The sequence below is a fragment of the Lissotriton helveticus genome, chromosome 5_1, assembly GCF_964261635.1.
Source record: "Lissotriton helveticus chromosome 5_1, aLisHel1.1, whole genome shotgun sequence".
NCBI classification, from domain to species: domain Eukaryota; kingdom Metazoa; phylum Chordata; class Amphibia; order Caudata; family Salamandridae; genus Lissotriton; species Lissotriton helveticus.
The window spans coordinates 1,479,995,386-1,480,016,670 of NC_136065.1; the positions used below are offsets into that span (position 1 = coordinate 1,479,995,386).

At 42.6% G+C, this 21,285-nt stretch overlaps 1 protein-coding gene across 2 annotated transcripts in view; it reads left to right on the forward strand.

Annotated features, from left to right (window-relative positions):
• MOV10 (Mov10 RNA helicase) overlaps positions 1 to 21,285 on the forward strand; it is a 365,220-nt gene that overhangs the window by 261,785 nt on the left and 82,150 nt on the right. For both annotated transcript variants that reach the window (XM_078644471.1, XM_078644472.1), the window contains exons 19-20: positions 425 to 550; positions 3,118 to 3,206. In XM_078644471.1, coding sequence (XP_078500597.1) covers positions 425 to 550; positions 3,118 to 3,206 — 215 coding nt within the window. The remainder of the gene's footprint in view (positions 1 to 424; positions 551 to 3,117; positions 3,207 to 21,285) is intronic.

The following is a 21,285-nucleotide window of genomic DNA, read 5'->3' on the forward strand; positions in this document are numbered from 1 at the left end:
GGATTTTTGTAGGTCATCCACTATGTTCAGTATGGCCGTTTCTGTGCAGCAGCCCTTTCTGAAGCCCGACTGATGAGGTTCTAGGAGTTTGCATTTGTTCACGTGTTGGTTTAGTTGTGAGACAACACATGTTTCTAGGGCTATGGCTAGGAAGGGAAGGTTAGAGACTGGTTTGAAGTTGTTAATGTCATTCAGGTCAGCTCCTGTTTTTTTAAGGAGTTGCTGACCTGGCCAAGTTTGAGACTGTCTGGCATCACTCCAGTCATCAGGGAGCTGTTTATGATCCTGTTGTAGAGTTGTTGATTAAAAAATGTACAAATGCTTTCAGTTTCCCTCTTCATCTTTCCTAATGTCACCTCGCTGTTTTGGATTTCTATTCATCTTTTTAATCAGTCTTAACTTGTCCTTTTTTCTTTTTTTTCAGGTGGGGTCAGTGGAAGAGTTTCAAGGTCAAGAACGGAGGGTGATCATTATCTCCACAGTGCGCAGCTGCACAGACTATGTCAAGCTCGATGCAGATTTTAATCTAGGATTTCTGAAAAACCCCAAAGTAAGTCTGGTTCTTTTGGTTGTGCAGTGGAGAACCTATATTCAGCCGTGGTTTCTCAAAGAAAGAGTAAAGAACGTCTTTTTTTTAAAGGCAGCCATGCTACTTCTCAATCACAAAGTTGTTGCCTTATTTTAAAATTCTGCTAAGGACTTGGCTGCAAATGTTTTTTAAGAAGGAGTGTGAGGTAGTGTATTTGAGGATTAGACAGGAAAAAAATCCAAAGTACCTACTGTTGTAGGGGAATTTTACTAGAACTGGTGGAATAAGCAACCAGCATTGTCAAAGCCAAAATGTCCTCCCTTTGAATGGCATTGGCTAACCGTATGCCTTTACCAATGTGTGTTATCCGTGCTGAACAGTCAAAATAGCCAGCTCTGGCATAATTGTGCACTCATGCATCATGTACGCTTCGGAATGCCTTTCTTTGGGCAGTAAATTAGTGTGAAGCTGTGAAAGGGCATTGTAGAGGGAGGCGCCATCTAATAGTAAACTTTATCTGCTGGCCCTCCAGGAAAATAAACGTTGTGCAGGGGAGCGGCAAGAGTTGGAATGAGATGAGCAATTCAGAACAGCGTGCCTAGCAATACAAGGTAGAGAGGCGCAACAGATGAGATTGCGAGGGCTTGGGGGGCTGTGGGGTGTTGAAGGGCCAGGATATAAAATTACAACAAAAAAGTGGAGTAGGTCATGGAGAGGAGAGGGAGGTAAAGGACGAGTTGGGGGAGAAACATGGAGATCATTGTGGCACTGATATGCGAGGAGAAAGTAGCACACGGGAAAGGCCACAAACTGCTGAAAGAAGAATGTAGCTCCCTTAATGTAAGCAGTAGAAGCATACAATGTATTCAATTAGGAACACAGTACCATAGATATGCTTCAGGAGAGAGACAGACACAAGAAGCAAACAAATGAGATTGACAAAGCGAACCATTCGCGAGCAATGGCTGACCCACAGTCTGTTATACGTTTTGCTGTTTGACAGAATAGGTCTAAATGTGTCTGTAGGCAATACCGTAAAAAAATAGCAAATGGGCAAAAACATCCAACTATTGTTCTTAGTCGAAAAAAACTATGGGTGGGCTTAAACAGTGTGTGATTAGGGAAAATAGAGCAGGGGAGCGTAATAAGTAGGCATGAAATGGATTACAGAACAGTGATGGCTGCAACATTGGTATCTAAAAGTGTGAGGGAGTGGCACTTTTATGTAGTTATGGATCACGGTAAGGCAGCATGTCAGACTTTGAGTGGTGTGGTATACGGTACTGTTAGGGATCATGGTGCTGGTCATTCTACAGTTCATACTGTTATTGCTAATCACTAACTGTCATGCATCTATAGATAAATATTCACTTGGCCACTGTACTGTGTTTAATTGTGTAATCCTGAAACATTTGTGAATAATGCTAGTAAGGCACAATGTGTCTCAAACTGGTTTAGTAATGGTGCAGCATAATATTGTTTACGCAAGATATGAAATCTGGCTTTCATTAAAATGATTGCAAGCAATGTCCTGACCATTTGGCTGACTGTTTACTGAAGGTTTCTACAGCAGTTTTTCTGTTTTCCTTTTTACCAAAAATAAAGAAGGCTAGCAATGAAATGAATAATTTGGAAGTTCCGATAATGGCACTATCTTGTTTCTGTTTGTGATGGTGGTGGATCAAGGCACGTTTTTTTTATGTCATCCAGCAATGTGAAGTCATCAAATGAATAGGTAGAGAGATGAGGATCACTGGCAAAACTGCAGAAGCACTGCATGCCACTATTTTGAGGTGTGAAATGAAAGTGAGGGGCAATTTACTAAACACGGTTCCAAAAAAAGCATGGTTACTCAGCTGCTACAAACCATGGCAAAAGGAATTAAAAAAGTAAATTTATGAGGACATCTGTGTGATTGCTCATTTTACTGTATTTCCTAGGAGAGTCTATGCCTTACATCTTAAATAAGTTCCAGCTTTTTTCGGTACTATCCACATTTCTAATTTTCCATTCATGGGAAGTTGTCTAATGTAGAAATAAAATCTGCAATTCAGTGGCATTAATGGTAAGTCTTTGGAAAATGTCATTTCATGGCCCTGCGGTGTACTCGAATGTAGAAAGGATGTTCACATTCCATAGTAAATCGCAATGAGACCTGATTTGTTTCTGTGTTCCGAGCTTTCCCCAGCAAGCGAAGTTGGCCAGAGGTCTACAAGGTGAAATAGATACACGCTTGAACCACTTAGGAAGAACATTTTGGTAATCGCATAGTTCAGTTTCTGACACCAGTTTAATGAGATGATGATGATGAATACCAGAATGGCTTGCTGGTGTTGACTTATTTGATTAGTGGTCAGAGCTTCATTCAGTGATTGTGTCTGCCGATCTGTTACCACCAAACTGACCAGCCCTAGACCATGAATTTTAAGGAACGTATGATATTGCATAAAGTGCACTAGATTCTTGTAAAGGGTGAAATAAGTGCAGAATGGAAGAGTAGGTCTAGAGCTGCTATTTGTGGAAAATATTATCTTTCACCAATCCGGAACCTGATGGCTGTGTCTCTTTGTATCCTTTTCTTTCTGCAGAGGTTTAATGTCGCAATAACCAGAGCAAAGGCCCTCTTGATAGTGGTGGGAAATCCCATTATACTAGACAAGGATCCCAACTGGTCCAGGTAAATACCAATAATAATTTTTTCCAACTTCTTGATGTGATCTACCATACACTTCTGTGTAATCTACACTCTTCGTTTAAGTGTGTGAACAATAGCAATAGGATTTGGCCTCGCAACATTAGCTTTCCACATTTGAATATAAATCTGTACATTAACATGGACCTATTACAATTGAAAGGAAATATGTACGGTGTGTTTTAATGTGTTTTCTGGCCAAGTCTAGTCTAGGCCTCATTTATACCTCGAATCCATTTTTGTAACCAGGCTGCTGACTTTAAACATCATGTGTTTTATTTATTTTGTTATTGACAGCGAAGACACCACTGTTTGTTTTGGATGACATGTTGTTTTCAAAGAACACTCTGGAGGAAGTTTTTGCTACTTTCCAAACTCTTCCTGCTAGCAGACTATATTGCATTCAATCAACCCTCCCCAATGACAGCCCCCCCCCCATGAGTTTAGAATTGGCTGTCAGTAATCATTTAGTGTGATAGTGTTGACATGGTAGGTTTATTTGACGTTTTTAAATGCGGTTTTGTGATTTTCTGCAAAAATTATACTTTTGCTCCCACCATGCTGACTTAGCAGTTTCTGTAATTTTCTGTGTTGAAATTGGCTATTATAAACCCTTCGATTTGGAGGTGAGATATAAGGCTTACAGTTTTTACTAGGGGTGCCGGCTGTTTTGCTATTGATTTGCTGCACATATAAGACCTAGTCTTATTTTCCTGATTTTTCTCATTATTGCAGAGTCCTGTAACTGAGTGCCTTCATCGCAATTCATTTCTATGTACTTTGGTTTATTTAATGAGACTACTACTGCATTTATATTTCTTCAATATTCTGTTTTGTACCTAAATTTTAATAAATCTACATGTATTTCTTAACTTCTGATCTATAACCCCCTTTATGGGGCAAGTCCTTTCTTAAGGACTCCATTTTTAAATGCCATATTGAATCTCGTCTCCAGGATCATATTGCCTTGAGATTAACACCATCCCCTCCCTGCAATCTGGCTGCCTCGATCATGCTGATCTAAGAATATAGCGCACTCACACCTGCCACCTTCATTTGTGGGTTTTTTGCATTGGTATTGCATGATTTAGCACATCTGAGCCTGGTTGAACTTTAAGGCACTAGTGACAAAGGGCACTATGCTGCTTGTGGATTTGAAAGCCAGGTGCAAGGATTTAAGGTATGAAGGCTATGTGGTAAGATATGGATAGATCAAGAGCTTTTTGTTTGATCTGTTTCAAAGTGGCATATTATTGTTCTACCTGGGTGATTACACTGGGTGGTTTAATTTTACCTTCCCCTCTGGCTTTCTTTTATTTCCAATTCTTGGGAGTCCACTCTTTTCTAGCAGGCACTTACTCACAGATATATACTTGTGGATCTATTATTCTCCCAGTTGGGATTTTTCCCCAAACCTCTTTGTGTACTTTTTCATCTGTGATTGTTCTGGTTTATACTGCAGCTAAGAACTGCCCATTAATTTCTAAACCAAGATTGGTGAAGCTAGGGGTTTAAAGCCGGTTAATTTGGGGGCGTGGTCTGGCTCGCGACAAGATAGCTGCTTGAGCCTGGAGCTCCGTGTTTTGAGGAGACCCGGACGACGGTGAGTGCTTTTCGTAGGCTCTGTAACAGCTGAAAATCAGCTGTTAGCATTGCGAAAAGCCCGGGGTTTGAGATGTGACGTTTCCGGTAAAGAAGAACAACCCCCGTCATTCGCGCAATAAGAACAATCCACACCTTAATATACTGAGCAAAAAAGGTCAAATTACTAAGACAGGCAAAACAGATAATCCTTTACTTGAAGCAAAAAACTTGTTACGAGAGAAAGAAACACATTGACAAATCATCCAAACGTTTTTTCATCATAAATATATATTCAAAACATTCCCAACAATACTTATCAATAACACCCACATACTGTACAATCCCAACATTTTCTTTCTCTCCTCTTTATATTTCCATAACCATCTTTCCGTCTACCCTCCCCCCCACCCCAGAAGGAAAGGATAAGCCAGCACTAGACAATTCATACCCCCAAAAAAGCACCTAAAACCAATAAAAGAATGAAAGGATAAAAACTGTAACCTGTCTTAACGTGACGAGATTCTTTTTTTTTTTTTTTTAATAACAAAAAAAAGAAATCTAAAAAAGGGGGAGGGTGGTTGGGACAAACAAATTTCCCAGGCTCGACGAAACTCCTCCAATGACGTACCTCCCCAAGTAACTTCCCCTAATCCCACCCCCTTGCCCAACCCTAGCCTATCGCGCTAGGTGGATTGTTCCACCGCGCAAACCATCCCGGGGGACACCGGCTCGCGCCAAGGTCCCCCTGGGACGCCCTTACTGTTCTTACCGCTTCTGTTGCTTTTGGATTGCCTTCTGTCCATGGAACACCATAGGGGGATCTCTCTGACCCCCTGCTGCTGCCTCCGACCTCAGGATCGCGGGCCGCTTCTGCCAAGAGACTACATCTCCCACCTGGCAGTGCGGTCCTGCCAGAGGTGCGGCGTGATCCTTCGTGACCCAGCTGACTCACGGGGATAAAATTGCCAGAGGGCTCCCGCGGCGCAGGACGCCCTTACTGTTCTTACCGCTTCTGTTGCTTTTGGATTGCCTCCTCTGTCCCTGGAACACCATAGGGGGATCTCTCTGACCCCCTGCTGCTGCCTCCGACCTCAGGAACGCGGGCCGCCTCTGCCAAGAGACGGCCGCCTCTGCCAAGAGACTACATCTCCCACCTCGCAGTGCGGTCCCGCGAGAGGTGCGGCGTGATCCTTTGTGACCCAGCTGACTCAAAGGGATAAAATTGCCAGAGGGCTCCCGAGGCGCGGGACGCGCGTGGGCCAAGGACGGGCCCGTCCCGTCCCGTCCGGATGAGGCTGGGCTGGGCCAAGTCCCTTGGATTTGTTATTTAATATTAACTATTGCTGTGAGTAAAACGTGTATTGTTTATATCAACGCTATTTGGTTCTGCTAGGAGGTTAGAAAAACGTCTACCACTATGGCTAAACGGAAATTAGTGAGTCCCAAACCTCCCAGGGGGTAATAAGTCTACTCCAGACTCTCAGCAAACTCTCCTGAATTATTTAACTGGGATAGTAGGAGTGTTAGATAAACAGATCCTATCGGTTGAGGAGTCAATTGAAGGCACTTCCTCGAGGCTAAGTCAGGAGTCACTTGATCGTGACGAAGTCATTCAACTAGACCCAGGGAAGATAGCTGAAAATCCCTCTAATGGCTGCATCCAACCGAGCTCTGACGAGATTCTATCTATTGTCAGTGACTCCCCTTTGCAACCCCCCTCAAAAAAGCATAAAATCCGAGACTCAACAATAGCCAAAACATCGTGAAAGATATAGTTCAAGTTGATATTCATTCCTCTTCTAACCCGAAATAATTTGTGAAAAGTACCCCTCAGGGGAAAAAAACGAGCAGGGCAGCATAGTGGTCTGTCAAAGCGAAAGGCCGAACTACTAGTAGTTCCACAACTCAATTGGATATCACGAATTTGGTAACTTTGGTGGAGAGATTAGAATTTTATGTAAGGGTCAGGCTGGACCAGCTTTTAACTAGAATGACCAACATAGAGGATCTTCTCAGCAGCAAGCTCAACCTAGCGCCCCAAAGCTTGAATAGTTGTGATAATGTTAGTACGAACACTGACATCCCTGCAGTGAAACTACACTTCAACTTGGCCAGTGCAAATAAGGGAGCAGACCGGGCTGTAAATGGCAGAACTTTGAAAGATAATGGATCTATAGCAAATAAAAACAACCGGGCAGAGCATCTGCTTAAAACATCAACTAATATTCACAATAAAAATTCTATAACCTCTCTAGTCCCTACACCTCCGGTACAATAGACTCTTTCCTACCAACAGCAACAACAAGCATATCCAAAGACACTTCTCCCCGGGGGACCCACCTGTTACAGACATTCACCTAGATCTCCCCCCAGAAGCTACCCCTTACATTATTGTCCTGGGTAATGTACCTAAAAAGCAAGTTGTTGAGGAGGAATCATGGGTATCGCTTAAAAATAAATCATTACATTGGTTGAGTACTAGGGTAGGATTAAATAGACAGTTATTCCAGGAGTTTAAAATGGTTAGACGAGTTCAGTGTGTGGGATCACGCGAACAAATGCCTGCAGGTGACTACATAGTCATGACATTTGGTTCACCGTTGTTGGTAAATGAAATTTTCAGGTTTGGTGCAAATCACACTGTAGATGCTGTTGGGATAAACATCCTACCGCTGGGCTTCTTCTATCCTCCCAGAAGAAATAACTAGATCCCCTCTAATTGGAGAAATCCTTTCATTCATCAAGCTCAATCTCAGTTCGTCCATACCCATAATAGATTTGATGCTCTTTCAGGGCTGGGCGACAATGAAAGACTGAAATCAGTGGACATTCCAATAAGGGGATCACTGCCTGCAATTCCTAGTTTGGATCTTAGTGTCCTTGATAAACAAGCATTAGGAACTTGTCCTGGCAGCCTGAATGTAGCCAATTCGTTAAATCAAAACCCGCAGCAACGCCCAGAACATCTATAGTGCTCGAGGATGTAGTGTCTAATATGATTGTGGTAGAGAATGAAGCAGAGTTGAGGCCCTCTGTACTAAATACAGAGGCATTCATCCATGTTTCGACAGGTCAGCCCGTACCAAGAGACTTACAATTTGATATTGTCTTTTGGAATGTAGCGGGGCTTCATTCCAAAAAGACAAATTATATTTGGCTAGAATTGGCGGGGAAGCACAATATCGTGTGTTTAAAAGAGACCCGGTCAACCGCCCCAATTCATTTGGAGGGATAAAAGACTTATTTTTTTAAGGCTTTGCCTTCTATTTCGGGAAGGCCGAAGGGGGGGTCTAATAACGTACATATCAAACGTTTCTGCCTCCAAGGAGATTGTTTCATTGAGGTTGGAAATTAACTAACAGATCCTCGAGCTAAATGTAAATAAGTAGTCCATTTACTTCTTGGTCAACTTTTATAATAATCTTAATCAAGTTGATTTAATTGTTCTTTTAAATAATATATATATTTTTTTTTTTTACACGAATTGCGAACCAAGTATATTAGCAAACCGTTTATATTGATCTGGGGCAGTGATTTTAATTTATCACTTTGCAAAAAAAATAACAGTAATAACTGCGGAATCCAGGACGAGGGTGGGAATAATTTAACACATTTTTCCCACACTAATATTGGCAACCGCATGAACGAGATCCTCTTTGCAATGGAGCTGGGTTTTGCTTATGAAGTGGTAGTTCCCCCAGTTACTTTCCCCCCCAAATTTATTGGAAGGGGGCTCACTACTACAATCGATTATACACTTGTTTCTTATAGTATTGCACCTATTATGCGGAAGTTTGATACAATTAACAATGCAACTAGTGATCACTTCCCCAATAGATTTTAATTATTTTTAGCAACAGCTTCGGGGAAGCCCGACCCTTTGAGCCTTTTGGACCAACAAACTTTGAAATTAGATAGGCTAAATATTTTTTCCTTAAAATGGGAAAACATTGATCCAGCCTTAATGACAGCTAATGTGGTTAAGCGAGCTTTGCCCCTACTTGAAACCTGCCTCAATCCCAACACTTCCCATGAAGAAATACTGTCCAGCTATATAATCATTACTAGAATTGTACTAGAAGAATTAAGTCAAAAATAATCAAAAAAAGGGAATTCTAAAAAGGGATTGTTTAACACAGAGTATACAAAAGCTTACTCAAGACTAAAAATTGCACTCCATAAAACCACTCTGAATAAAGATGAGATCACTAGACTTCCAAAGGCCTATAATGTGACCCGAAAAGCTGAAATAAGAAATGGTTTATTGGAACTACATTAAAGTTGTTCTATGAACGATAGTGCCAATTTTTGGGAAGTAGTTAAAACCCCCTTACTTACAGATATGAATGATTCCCCTAAAATAGATGTTGCTGTGGACAATAAAACATGGGTCAATCGGTTTACCCAAATATATAGCACGACTCCTCATGTAAATTTGTAACAATCCGTAAAAGATGGGAGGGAAGTATTGCCTACACATTCCGTATATCCAATCCCTCTAGCTTTTACACACACAGAGGTGACTAACGCTCTAATGGCTTCTAAATCTGGAAAAGCACCGGGACCCGATGGGGTCCCGGTGGATCTCTTTAAATATAATTCGGATTTATGGTCCCCTATTCTCACAAGAGTGCTTGAAGCTGCCAACACGGTAGGCCTAGTTGAATCATGGTCTGCTTCTATTTTAGTACCGTTTTTTAAAAAGGGCGACCAACATATCCCTGCGTGCTATAGACCCATATCCCTCCTAGACTCCCTTGGCGAGGTCACTGGCCATATCCTTCTAGAACGTCTCCAGGTTTGGGCCACCGACCACAAAATAATTTCTGATTTACAGTACGGGTTCCGCGAGGGATTGGGCACTGTGGAGCAAGCTTTGAATCTTTCACTTCTATTGGGGAAATACGTTCGACCTAAAGGGGTGTACTTGCACATGGCCGATGTTGATCTGACTGCGGCTTTTGATTGCGTCAGCCATACAAAATTGTGGTCGATAATTATGGCAATGGGTGTTGATCCACCACTGGTAAATTTCCTTCGTGAGCTGTATTCGGGTGCATCAGCCAGAGTCAGGTATGGACTTAAGGGAGAACTTACCAAATCATTTCGGGTGGAGAAGGGGGTGAGGCAAGGTTGTGTCCTGGCTCCCTTCTTATTCACCCTTTATACCAATGGGCTAGAAGCAGTAATGTTGGAAGGGAGTCAGGACCTGCCTACCATCGGTCACCGTCCAATACTGGCACTAGTATACGCCGACGACGCAGTGATCATGGCAAGAACACTCCTGCAGCTCCAGCGTGTCCTAGACAAATACTGTAGCTTCATGGCGAGTTTGGACCTTATGGTTAATATAAAAAAGACTTACGTAATGCACGCACGCCCCAGACCAAAAAAGACAACATTTTTATTAATAGTATCAAGTTAGAGTGTACGACTTCGTATCCCTATTTAGGGATTTTAATTGATAATAGTCCTCATGGACGCAGGCTATAAATGCAAGGAAACTATTATTCCTCAGAGCTACTATGGCTCTTGTAGCATTTGCACAGAAGATAGGGAAGAAGTCCCCCCCCCGGAAATGATAAAGATATATCAAGCCAAATGCATTAGTGTAGCCAGCTATGGCGCCGGGGTGTGGGGCCACGCCAATGTGGAAGTTTTACAGAAGACTGAGAATAGCTTCCTGAGATATTTACTCGCAGTCCCACAGAGTTCCTCGACATATTGTTGCCATTTATAGTTGGGTCTGGAAGATATATCCGATATTGTTAGAATCCAACCAATTCTGTTATGGCATCGTGTCTGGACATCGGAACAGTGTGAATTGCCACGAGGCCTTATTCAAGACAGCCTCATGTTAGATAAAATGTATAAGATCAGTTGGCTAGTCTTTGTGAAATCATTTCTGGATGATCTAGGCCTCGTGAGATATTTTAATCATCCACAAACCATATCTGAGATATCGAGGAAAGAATTAAATATATGCTTGTTGCATCTAGGGCAGCTGCGACTTTCTAGTGAGATTGGTAAAAGTTCAGTGCAGCATGCCTTAGCTATCCAGACCACTTTTACTGTACAGCCATATTTAACATACAATTTGAATATATATGAAAAAAATCTATTAACTAGTTTTAGATTTAATATTTTTCATCGTTTAATAACTTTCCCGCAACAGAACGACTGGTCTAGGAATCTAACTGTATGTCCATGTGATGATGTTTCCTTACAATCTCCAATCCACACAGTGCTATTTTGTAGTTTTTATGTAAATCCACGAAGCCGATGAATAGTCCCGATATTGAGATCAATGGGTTTACGATGTTGTTGCCCAGCTTTCCTTGCGCTTCAACTTCTAGAAAACGAATTGTATGCTAAGTCTATAGCCTGCTTTCTGAAGTTCTGTGTTAAACAACGCTCTAATCTTGGTTAATTCTTGACGCACCTGCAATTTGACTTGAAGGACTCTGTTTTAATTGTCTCTTTTCAATCACTTAATGCACTGACTGTACTAATTGTATTTATTGCTTGAAAAATGATTTTATCTGTACTTTTATGGTTTTCTACACATTATGGAAACCGAATAAAGGAATTTGATCTTGATCTTTTTTTTTTTAAATAAAAAACAAAAATAAATCTAAAAAAGGGGGAGGGTGGGTGGGACAAACTAATAACCCAGGCTCGGCGAAACTCCTCCAATGACGCGTTCCCGCCACGCACCTCCCCAAATAACTTCCCCATATCCCGCCCCCTTGCCCAACGCCAGCCTATCTCGCTAGGTGGATTGTTCCACCGCGCGAACCATCCCAGGGGGACACCGGCTCACGCCAAGGTCCCCCTAGGTCCCATTGCGCAATAAGAACAATCCACAACCTAATATACTTAGCAAAAAAGGTCACTCTATTAAGACAGACAAAACAGATAATCCTTTACTTGAAGCAAAAAACGTGTTACGAGAGAAAGAAACACATTAACACATTTTCCAAACGTTTTTTCATCATAAATATATATTCAAAACATTCCCAACAATACTTATCAATAACACCCACATACTGTACAATCCCAACATTTTCTTTCTGTCCTCTTTTATATTTCCATAACCATCTTTCCGTCTACCCTCCCCCCCCACCCCAGAGGGAAAGGATAAGCCCGCTCTAGACTATCCACCAGACCCCAAAAAAGCGCCACACAGGAAAACCAAAGAGTTTTCCTGGCCCCACCCAAAAATGTGAAAAAGTAAATCTATTTAATATTGCTATCACACCATAAATTTTCGCCCCAAAAAACCGCCAGCAAATCTCTCAATTCCATCAAATAGTATGCTTGACTCATCTGAGACAGATGTACCCCATCTTCCCGAAAGAGATGCTGTTAAACGCCTGTGATGTTTTCATGAGACAATACTTTGATACCCATAGCAGGACAAAAGGTTTTCATTGCCCGATTTAGTTTTCTGCGAGCTTTCTCCATAGCAGTATGGCTGCGAGCCCCCCTCCAGTGATGACGATAAATAAATTCTGTCCAAACCACCGATGTACCCACCCAGTTGTCCTTTATGACTGCTAAATCCAATTTCATCCGTTTTATAAGCGTTAAACCAGATAACTGAACAATGTAATTTTCGCCTAAATGAATAATCAATAAATCTGGAAAACCTCTCTCCCGTGACAACTTTGAAAGCAATGGAAATAAATCCCCCCATTTCGTCCCACCAACTCCCTTCCAAAAAACTTCATGACCCTTGCTGTGAAGGCCTAGAGCTCTGCCGCAAATCTGCTGCTCTACAAATGTAGCTGACCATTTTACAAACGAGTGTCCTATAATCCATGTCCGCATTTTCCTTGGTATGTTATGTTAAAAGAATTTGTACAGCGCACGGACACCAGGCGGTTTCATGGCGCTAGAGACGGAGGGTGATAATGGACTTGTGATTACTCGTAGGCTTGGCGAAACACATAGGTTTTAAGAAGTGTCCTGAAGGGGGCGTACCTGCGGGTAAGTCTGAGTTCACTCGGAAAAGAGTTCCATAACCTGGGGGTCAGAAAGGAAAATCGAAGGCCACCACGTTTTTTCCGCTTATATGACTGGATAACAAGCAGGTTATGGTGGGCTGAGCGAAGGTCACGAGATGGGGGGTAGCGATGGATTATGGAAGTGATAAAACCTCGGCCCTGGGAAGATAGAGCCTTAAAAATGGTACACCCAAGTTTGAAAATGCAGCGTTTGGCCACCGGGAGCAAGTGAAGGTTCCTCAGTAGCGGAGAGACATGTTGGTGTTTAGGCTGACGGAAGACGAGCCTGGCAGCTTGATTTTGCGCCAGCTACAAACGCTGGAGCTGGTAAGAAGGAATATATGTAGAGTAACACTCCCAGGCATATACTTAAACAAAAACACAATAGAGTAAACAAACAAACTAGTAGAGTTTAAAAAATATACATTTTTAATTTGATTAAAAAAAGAAAATAATAACAGTCAGTGCATTGATCAAAGTTAATAAAAGAATCCTATACTGCTACATATGGATTCACAAAGAGAATTAAAAAGGAGGTTAGATGGTATCCGGTCGACGCGTTTCAACATAAAATTATGTCTTCATCAGGACATTTACCATCCAATTTCTGTAAAAGAGATCATAACAAAATTTTACTAATTTATCCTCCTATCGTGAGATAATATTGCTATACTAGTTTAAGTTTGTTATAAATTTCTATTGGTTAAAACATTTTTGATACATTGTATGATATACCGCTCTTTATATACACATGTCTTACACCTATGCATATGTAAGTTTTTCTAGACCAAGTGATATAATATTCTGTACATGCAAACATGGAAGTACATTACATAAACTTTGGGCATTTCCAAGGGTCTAAAATCGACACCTGTCAACTGACATCATTCTTGAAAGTTTTTCAATATTCTTAAATGTATTAACATCAAAAAGGGGAAAAGACCCCCCCTACTTTTGAATTCAATGATTTAGTTTAGTGGTTATTTTCCATAGTATATGATACATTTAATCATTTCAATTGTCTTTGTTTGCATGTAGCTTTTTGGCTCAAAAATGGACCCTGCTTGATTTTAGATTCGAAGAAAGTGAAAGGATAAAAAAAGAGAGAAGAAAGGAGGTCGTAGTGATTCGTGCATTTCTTCATTTAATGCCCTAAAATGAAAATATATATGTCCTTCTAATATCAGCTGGTAAGAAGGAATGCCAACATAAAGTATTATGAATTAACTCGACCTAAGGCGAGGAAAGACAAAAATTAGGCGTGCATACTTACCAAAAATACCATATGCAGTCATTTCTGGACATAATGAGATCAACAATCTGATTTCCATCTACCGATTCTTTGTATATCTTCCCAACCCCAACCCAACCTGGACGCCTCAGTAGCAGCCCCAATTCTGAAAGAGTGGGTCCCAAACAATAAAGGTTTTTTCCCCACCAAAGTCAAAGCCTTTCTTAACACAGCTAACAACTAAAAACAGGTAATGCTGTCCCCATTATTATGACAAAATATCACCCCATGATGAAAATCCGGGGAATTCAAGAAAGACTCCCATTCGCCCAGAGGACAACAACCCAAAACACCACTCCAACTCAAATGAATCCATGCCCCCTTACCCAGTTGATCGGTTTTTGACTTTATCAACAAAATCCTCAAAGACCCCTGTTGAAAATGAATGTCACTACTCTGTATTCCCAATTGACCCCGCAAACCCAGCAATTCGGACACTCTAAACGCCCCAAAAAACAACCATATCATACAAAGCCTAAAACGTATAACCTCCCACCCATTATAGCAACAACTTGGCAAATGTACAAACAACTGCTGCAAAAGAGTAAAAGTAATTGGCTCAACATACGACGTAGCAAAACCCCACCCCCTATGTCTAGCCCCAGAAACAATTGACCAGAGAAGGAAATCCCAGAAAGTTTACCAGCTATGGTAGTATGGGATAAACCCTTGTCCATCAAGGACAAAACAAACTGTAAGATGAAAACTTCGTTACCAACTGATAAACCTGACAGATTCTGAGATGTAGCATAACTTAAACTCAGACCAAGCCTGGAGATAACTGCGTCTGGTGAAAGGAGCAATAGATTGTTTGACCAGCTCGATGATCCTCAATCCCCCAGTACCCAGATGTCTTGAGGAATCGCAGTTTTGCAGCTGTCCGCCCCTGGCGCCAAAGAGCAAAATGTCTGCCAATTAAAGTGAGATAAAGCATCTGCGATTGTATTATTAACATCAGGAATGTGTCTCGCTCTAAAGACAATATTTAATCTGAGACTCTGCAACATGAAACATCTCAACAGATGCAAAACACGTACATCTCTCGCTCTTTGTTTATTGACCAGATCCACCACTGACATATTATCGATATGAAATAAAACACACCTGTCTCTAAAATCCTCACCCCAAACCCTTAAGGCTACAATGAGAGGAAAGAACTCAAGGAAAGCATTACTGCGCCCTTGTTGAATCCACTGCTGAGGCCATCTCTGTGCACACAAACGTCCTTCCCAAAAAAGCCCAAAACCATTAGCCCTGGATGCATCTGAAAATATTTGGATCTGCCATATTGTATTATCTTGGACAAAAAAGATGGAAACGCCATTACATTCTTCCAGAAACTCTAGCCAAATCAAAAGATCATCCTTGACGGCTTTAGTAAGTCTTATCCTATGGTGAGGAAGGGAAGCTCCTGACATTGCCATGCCCAACCTCCTGCAAAACGTTCTGCCAGCCCTAACTACCCTACAAGCGAAATTCAAATAACCCAGCAAACGCTGCACCTGTCTGAGTTCAATTTTCTGTCTGCCCAGAACTTCCTGTAAAAAAGACCTAATTTCATCCACCTTAGCAGCTGGTAAACGACCCATCATAACTTCAGTGTCAATCTCAATACCCAAAAAGGTAAGCTTGGTAGAGGGACCCTCTGTCTTTTCAGGAGCTAATGGCACACCAAAATCTTTCGCCATATCCTGGAAACAGTCTAATACTCTGCGACATTGATTCAACTTTGCCTGTCCTACGAACATGAAATCGTCAAGATAATGACAAACAGAAGTGTGCCCACTTTTCTGCACCAATCACCACTGTAAAAAAGTGCTAAGGGTTTCAAACAGGGCACAGGAAATCGAACATCCCATAGGTAGCACTCTATCAACATAAAATGCACCATCAAAGAACATGCCTAAGAGCTCAAAGTCTGAAGGGTGAATTGGCAACAAACGAAAGGCAGACTGCACATCACATTTCGCAAGCTCCGCACCAGTTCCAGCCAAACGTACCAAGCGTAAAGCGTCATCCACAGAAGTATAAGAAACATTGGCATCAGTAGGTGAAATGAAATCATTAACTGATTGTCCCTCCGGCCACGATAAATGATGTATTAGCCTGTAGCCTGAACTCACCTGATACCTTCTTGGGAACTGCGCCCAAAGGAGACACAATCAAGTTTTGTAAAGGACACTGACTAAATGGGCCCGCTATCCTTCCAGCTTGTAATTCCTTGTCAAGTTTTAGTTGCACAATATGAGGTAACTATTTGGCAGACTTTAAGTTATCAGCCCAACGATGACAGCGTGGCCCTTGATAACCTATTCTAAATCCCACCGTAAAACCCCAAAATAATTTAGAGGCAGCATCTGCATCAGGATACTTTTCCAACCATGCCAACATAGCCTGCAAATTAACCTGGGTATGAGCCTTATAGAATAAATTGTTGAATGTTCCCTCTGCCTCTCTGGGCCCTCCCTTGGTCCCCAAATTTTTGATTCGGGAAACACTGGGTAATGGCAAGCCTACCTCCACATTGCGAGCATTCATGCTTAAATCTGCAAAACTGCCTGGTGCAGACGCGCCGGTTGAAATTACAACAGGCCCCTGCTGCAGGCAATTGTGCCCTACCTAATACACCCGCCCCCATTTGGGCGGGATGCTGCAGAAAGGGCCGATAGGTTATGGCCAAACCGCTAGCAGAGTGTATCGTTGCAGGTGTCTGATTAGAGGACATCCACTGTAACCAAAGTTCTTGATCCTCTCCCCCCAAGGTTTGTCATTGAAAATGCTGACTCTGGCCCTAAATAACTCATCATAATTGAGCCTAGCGTAACCACCAACTTGTAACTGTGCTCTGCGAATAATATCTATATATTTAAACATAGCTACCGCCCTATCCGGATGTCTCTCGCTGTACACGCTGGCATAAATGAAAAAGGCGACCTTCTCCATATACTCTGTGAATGCCCCTTTATACTAAATTTTTGGACACAAATAGAAAATACACTTATGGAGACTATTCCTCTCCGACTTCATCTTACCACTTCTATTATTTTATTGCATGATCATGGGAGTCCACATGTCATTCTACCGCTTGTGATGCTTCTTCATGTGGACCACCTCATGGTAACTGTTTTCTTAAAATTTTGAAAAATATTTCGACTAAACGTGGATTACTATTTGTTAAATTACCCATTGGCGAATTTCACGCCAGAGGAGTGCTGTAGAATTTATCCTTCACGGTGTAAGGCTCTCTCTGACATTATTTCCAGCACCTCGAGGACTAGGAGGTGACCGTACTCAGCACCCTAAGCGATTTTGAATCTTTTCATATTTGACCATTTTCTTGCGTTTAAACTTGGAGTCCAGCGGTTTTCATTCTTATTTTTAACTGTTCACTTGGACCATCCCACGCCCCGAGCCATCTCTCCTCTCCTGCCCCCAGGAACTCAATAATGCCCCCCCCATCTCCAAGACAACCGACCCTGCAGCACTCCGCTCAACTATTCCTGTGATTCTGGGGAGAGGCTGCTTCCCACACTCCCCAGTCTCGCCAAGACCCCCTTCGCAACATACTACTATCCATTCTTGCTCCCCCTAAAAACAACACTAAACCCCTCTGCTGCATGCTGGTCTACTGCCGATTGGCTGCCCGACATGCATCAGAAATCTCTCAAACAATCCTTAGTGAAGCTATAGACATCGCATTTCTCACTGAAACCTGGCTCAATGCCCACTCCTCTTCTATTCTTGATCTGCTCGCTCCCCCGGGTTACTCCATTCTCAGAAAAGATAGGCTTGACAAAATTGGAGGGGGCCTTGCCATTATCTACAAGGATGAATTTGAACTCTCACTTGTTCAGAACCCCGATCATCTTACTTTTGAATACATCGGTCCTGAACTTAAAGTACAGGGCTCCCCTCCTATCCAGCTACATCATCCCTGCTGACCCTTTCCCCTTTGTGGCGGAATTGTCCGACCTCCTCACCCAATCCTCGAGTTCCAACTCCAAAATCCTCTTCCTCGGAGACTTTAATCTCCATTGGAACAAAAAGGATGATTCTACGGTTAACCTCCTCAATGACCTACTCAACATTATTGACTTGATACAACTCTGCCGTTCACCAACACATTCCAAATGGTAAATGCTTGACGCCATCATTACAAGTAAAGATTTGGCTTCCCTTTCCCGCATTGTACCCATTGACTGATCCAACCATCACCTTATCCTCTTCATGATCTCCAGCGCCAAGCCTTCCCCTCCCCCAAAACCATCAAACACAGGAAATTAACCAGAAATCTTCACTTTATTCCTCCAGGCCATCTAGAGACTAAGATCAAAGCTCAACTTCAGCTTACTCGGCCCTCCCAAAGCGCAAACAACCTTGCCGAACATTACAACAAATCCATCATCGAAGTCCTGGACCAAATAGTCCCAGCCAAATTAAAACTCCCAAAAAATAAACCCGCTAAATCCTGGTTTAATGCAGATCTCAACAATGAGAGACACTCCCTTAGGCTGACCAAACGTACATGGAGACAACACCCTTCCCCCTCTAATCTAGCTCTCCTTAGAGCTGCAAAGGCTGATTACAAAAAATACATCCTCAATAAAAAGGCCGCCTCCTTTCGCGCCCAACTTGAACCTGCTTAAAATAGACCCAGGGAACTATTCAGCATCATCACAAACCAAACAGCTGCTACCCCACCCAAATTGATGGCATCTAGCGAGAGATGCAAAGAAATTGCGAACTTCTTTTCGGAAAAAATCGCCATGATTGACCAGTCTTTTGCCTTATCTACCCCTCCACGTTGCTCTTAACCTGCCTATGACATTTCCGCCAAATCCCATCTCGCCCCTACTCCTTCTCCGGACGCGGTTCATCACCCCCTTGTGGTTGTCTCGCCTGAACCCTAATTCGCCAACACCGGCTAAAAAATAATGCATCTTGGCATAACTTCTGCCTAGTTACTGAGCATGCTGTCCTCAACATCATCACTAAGCTTAAACCTTCCTGTCATACCAGGGACCATCTCCCTGCTAACCTTTTTAAAGATTTAAAATACATCATTGCCCCATTTTGGACCACCATCATAAACACCTCCTTGGCCACGTGCTGTGTCCCTGCTTCCCTCCAAATGGGGCAAATCACTCCCACCCTCAAAAACACTACAGCTGACCCTAATGACCTCAACAATCTGCGACCCGTCTCCAATCTTCCTCTTCTATCTAAGGCCGTTGAAAAATACGCCCAGCTCCAACTGGACAAACACATTGACTCTTTCAACCTTTTGGACCCATTACAGTCCGGCTTTAGAAAGGGCTGCAGTACAGAAACTGCCATGCTCAACATTATGGATGACATCACCACTCCCTCGACAAGGGGTAGATCTCCCTTCTCATTCTCCTCGACCTCTCTGCAGCCTTTGATACTGTATACCACTCAGCCTTACTCAACACGCTCAAAGATTGTTTTGGCTTCAATGGTCCTGTCTTCAAATGGTTCACCTCCTTCTTCCAACACCAAACCCAACAAATGAATCAATCAATAATGAAAAAAACAACTTTTTCTGCACCGATCGTGACAACGAGAAAAAACAGGCGAAAATAACTCTTTAACATTATCAAGCAACAAACTTCAAAGTCCTCTGCAACCCCAGTCCAGCCCCAAGAGACCTATGTGACAACTTGGCCAACTTCTTCAATGACAAATTCATCTAGATTGAGCTATCACTTGACGTCAACCTCAATCCCTCCTGCAAAAACTTAGCTGCAGCAATCAAAACCACCTCTAGCTTGCTCCCCGCGAAAGCCTGTAGATCCTTTGACTCCGTACCTGAAGCTGAGATTCTCAAATTAATCTCCTCCTCCAAGCCCTCATCCTCGACCCTGTACCCACCCAAATGACCAAAAAGCTGGAACTCTCCCTTGCACCACTATGGTGTGAAATCATAAACCGTTCCTTAAAAACCAGCATCATACCAGACTGCCTCAAAGTCGGCCAAGTCACACCACTACTGAAAAAGCCAGGCCTAGACACCCAACGACCTGAACAACTTTAGACCTGTTTCCAATCTCCCCTTCCTAGCCAAAATCCTCGAGAAATGCGTTCTCCGTCAACTGAATCAGCACATTGACAATATCAACCTGCTAGACCATCACCAATTGGGCTTCAGAAAAGGCTGTAGCACCGAAACCGCGATCCTTAACATCATGGATGACATCCTCAAGTCCCTTGATACTGATCAATGCTGCCTACTCATCCTCCTAGACCTTTCGGCAGCCTTTGACACGGTTGATCACAATCTTTTCATCAAGGCTCTCAAAGACTGAGTGGTTGCGGACAAGGTGGTCCTTCAGTGGTTCTCCTCCTTCTTTCACAATCGCTCCCAAATAATAAAAAATCTAATTCTTTACGTTCGACGTACTCCCCTTCAACAGAGGTGTCCACCAAGGCTCAGTACTCTTCCCCTCAACTGTTCAACATATACATGGAACCCCTCACCACCATTCTGAAAAAAGCCAACATCCCTGTTAGAACTGGGGGTCTCTAGTTGGCAGAGGTAGGTACCACTGTCCAAATAGGGACCCTTGCTTCTAGTCAGGGTAAGGAGGAAACACTCTTTAGATAACCTCTGCTCACACCCTTGGTAGCTTGGCACAAGCAGTCAGGCTTATCCAAAAGCAATGTGTAAAGTATTTGTACCAACACTCACAGTAACATAGTGAAAACACCACAAACTGACTCCACAACAGTTTAAAAAAATAAAGGTATTTAATCTAAACTACACAAGACCAAAACGACTAAAATCCAACATACACAGTTCAAGAATATGGTTGCAAAAGAGTTCTTACGGTTGCAATAAAATAATCCACAGTTGCGTGAAAAGTTCACAGTTGCGTCACGTTTAGCCAACAGTACCTTTAAATGCGAGAAAGTTCCAAAACAGAAGATGTTGCGGTGGAAAACAAGCGATGTGTCGCTTCTGAGACCCTGGGGAGACGATGTGACAACCCCGCTGCAGCAGCGGGCGCGTTCCGACGAATCCGGTCTGTATGGGGAGGAAGGCGGACTTGTATCTTCTATGGATTCCGGTGCGTAGCTTCAGTAGGAAGTTTTCTCTCGCAAAGGCACGATGCAATGATCTTTGGAGTTGTGACGATCTCCGGGGTGACGATGCGCGGAC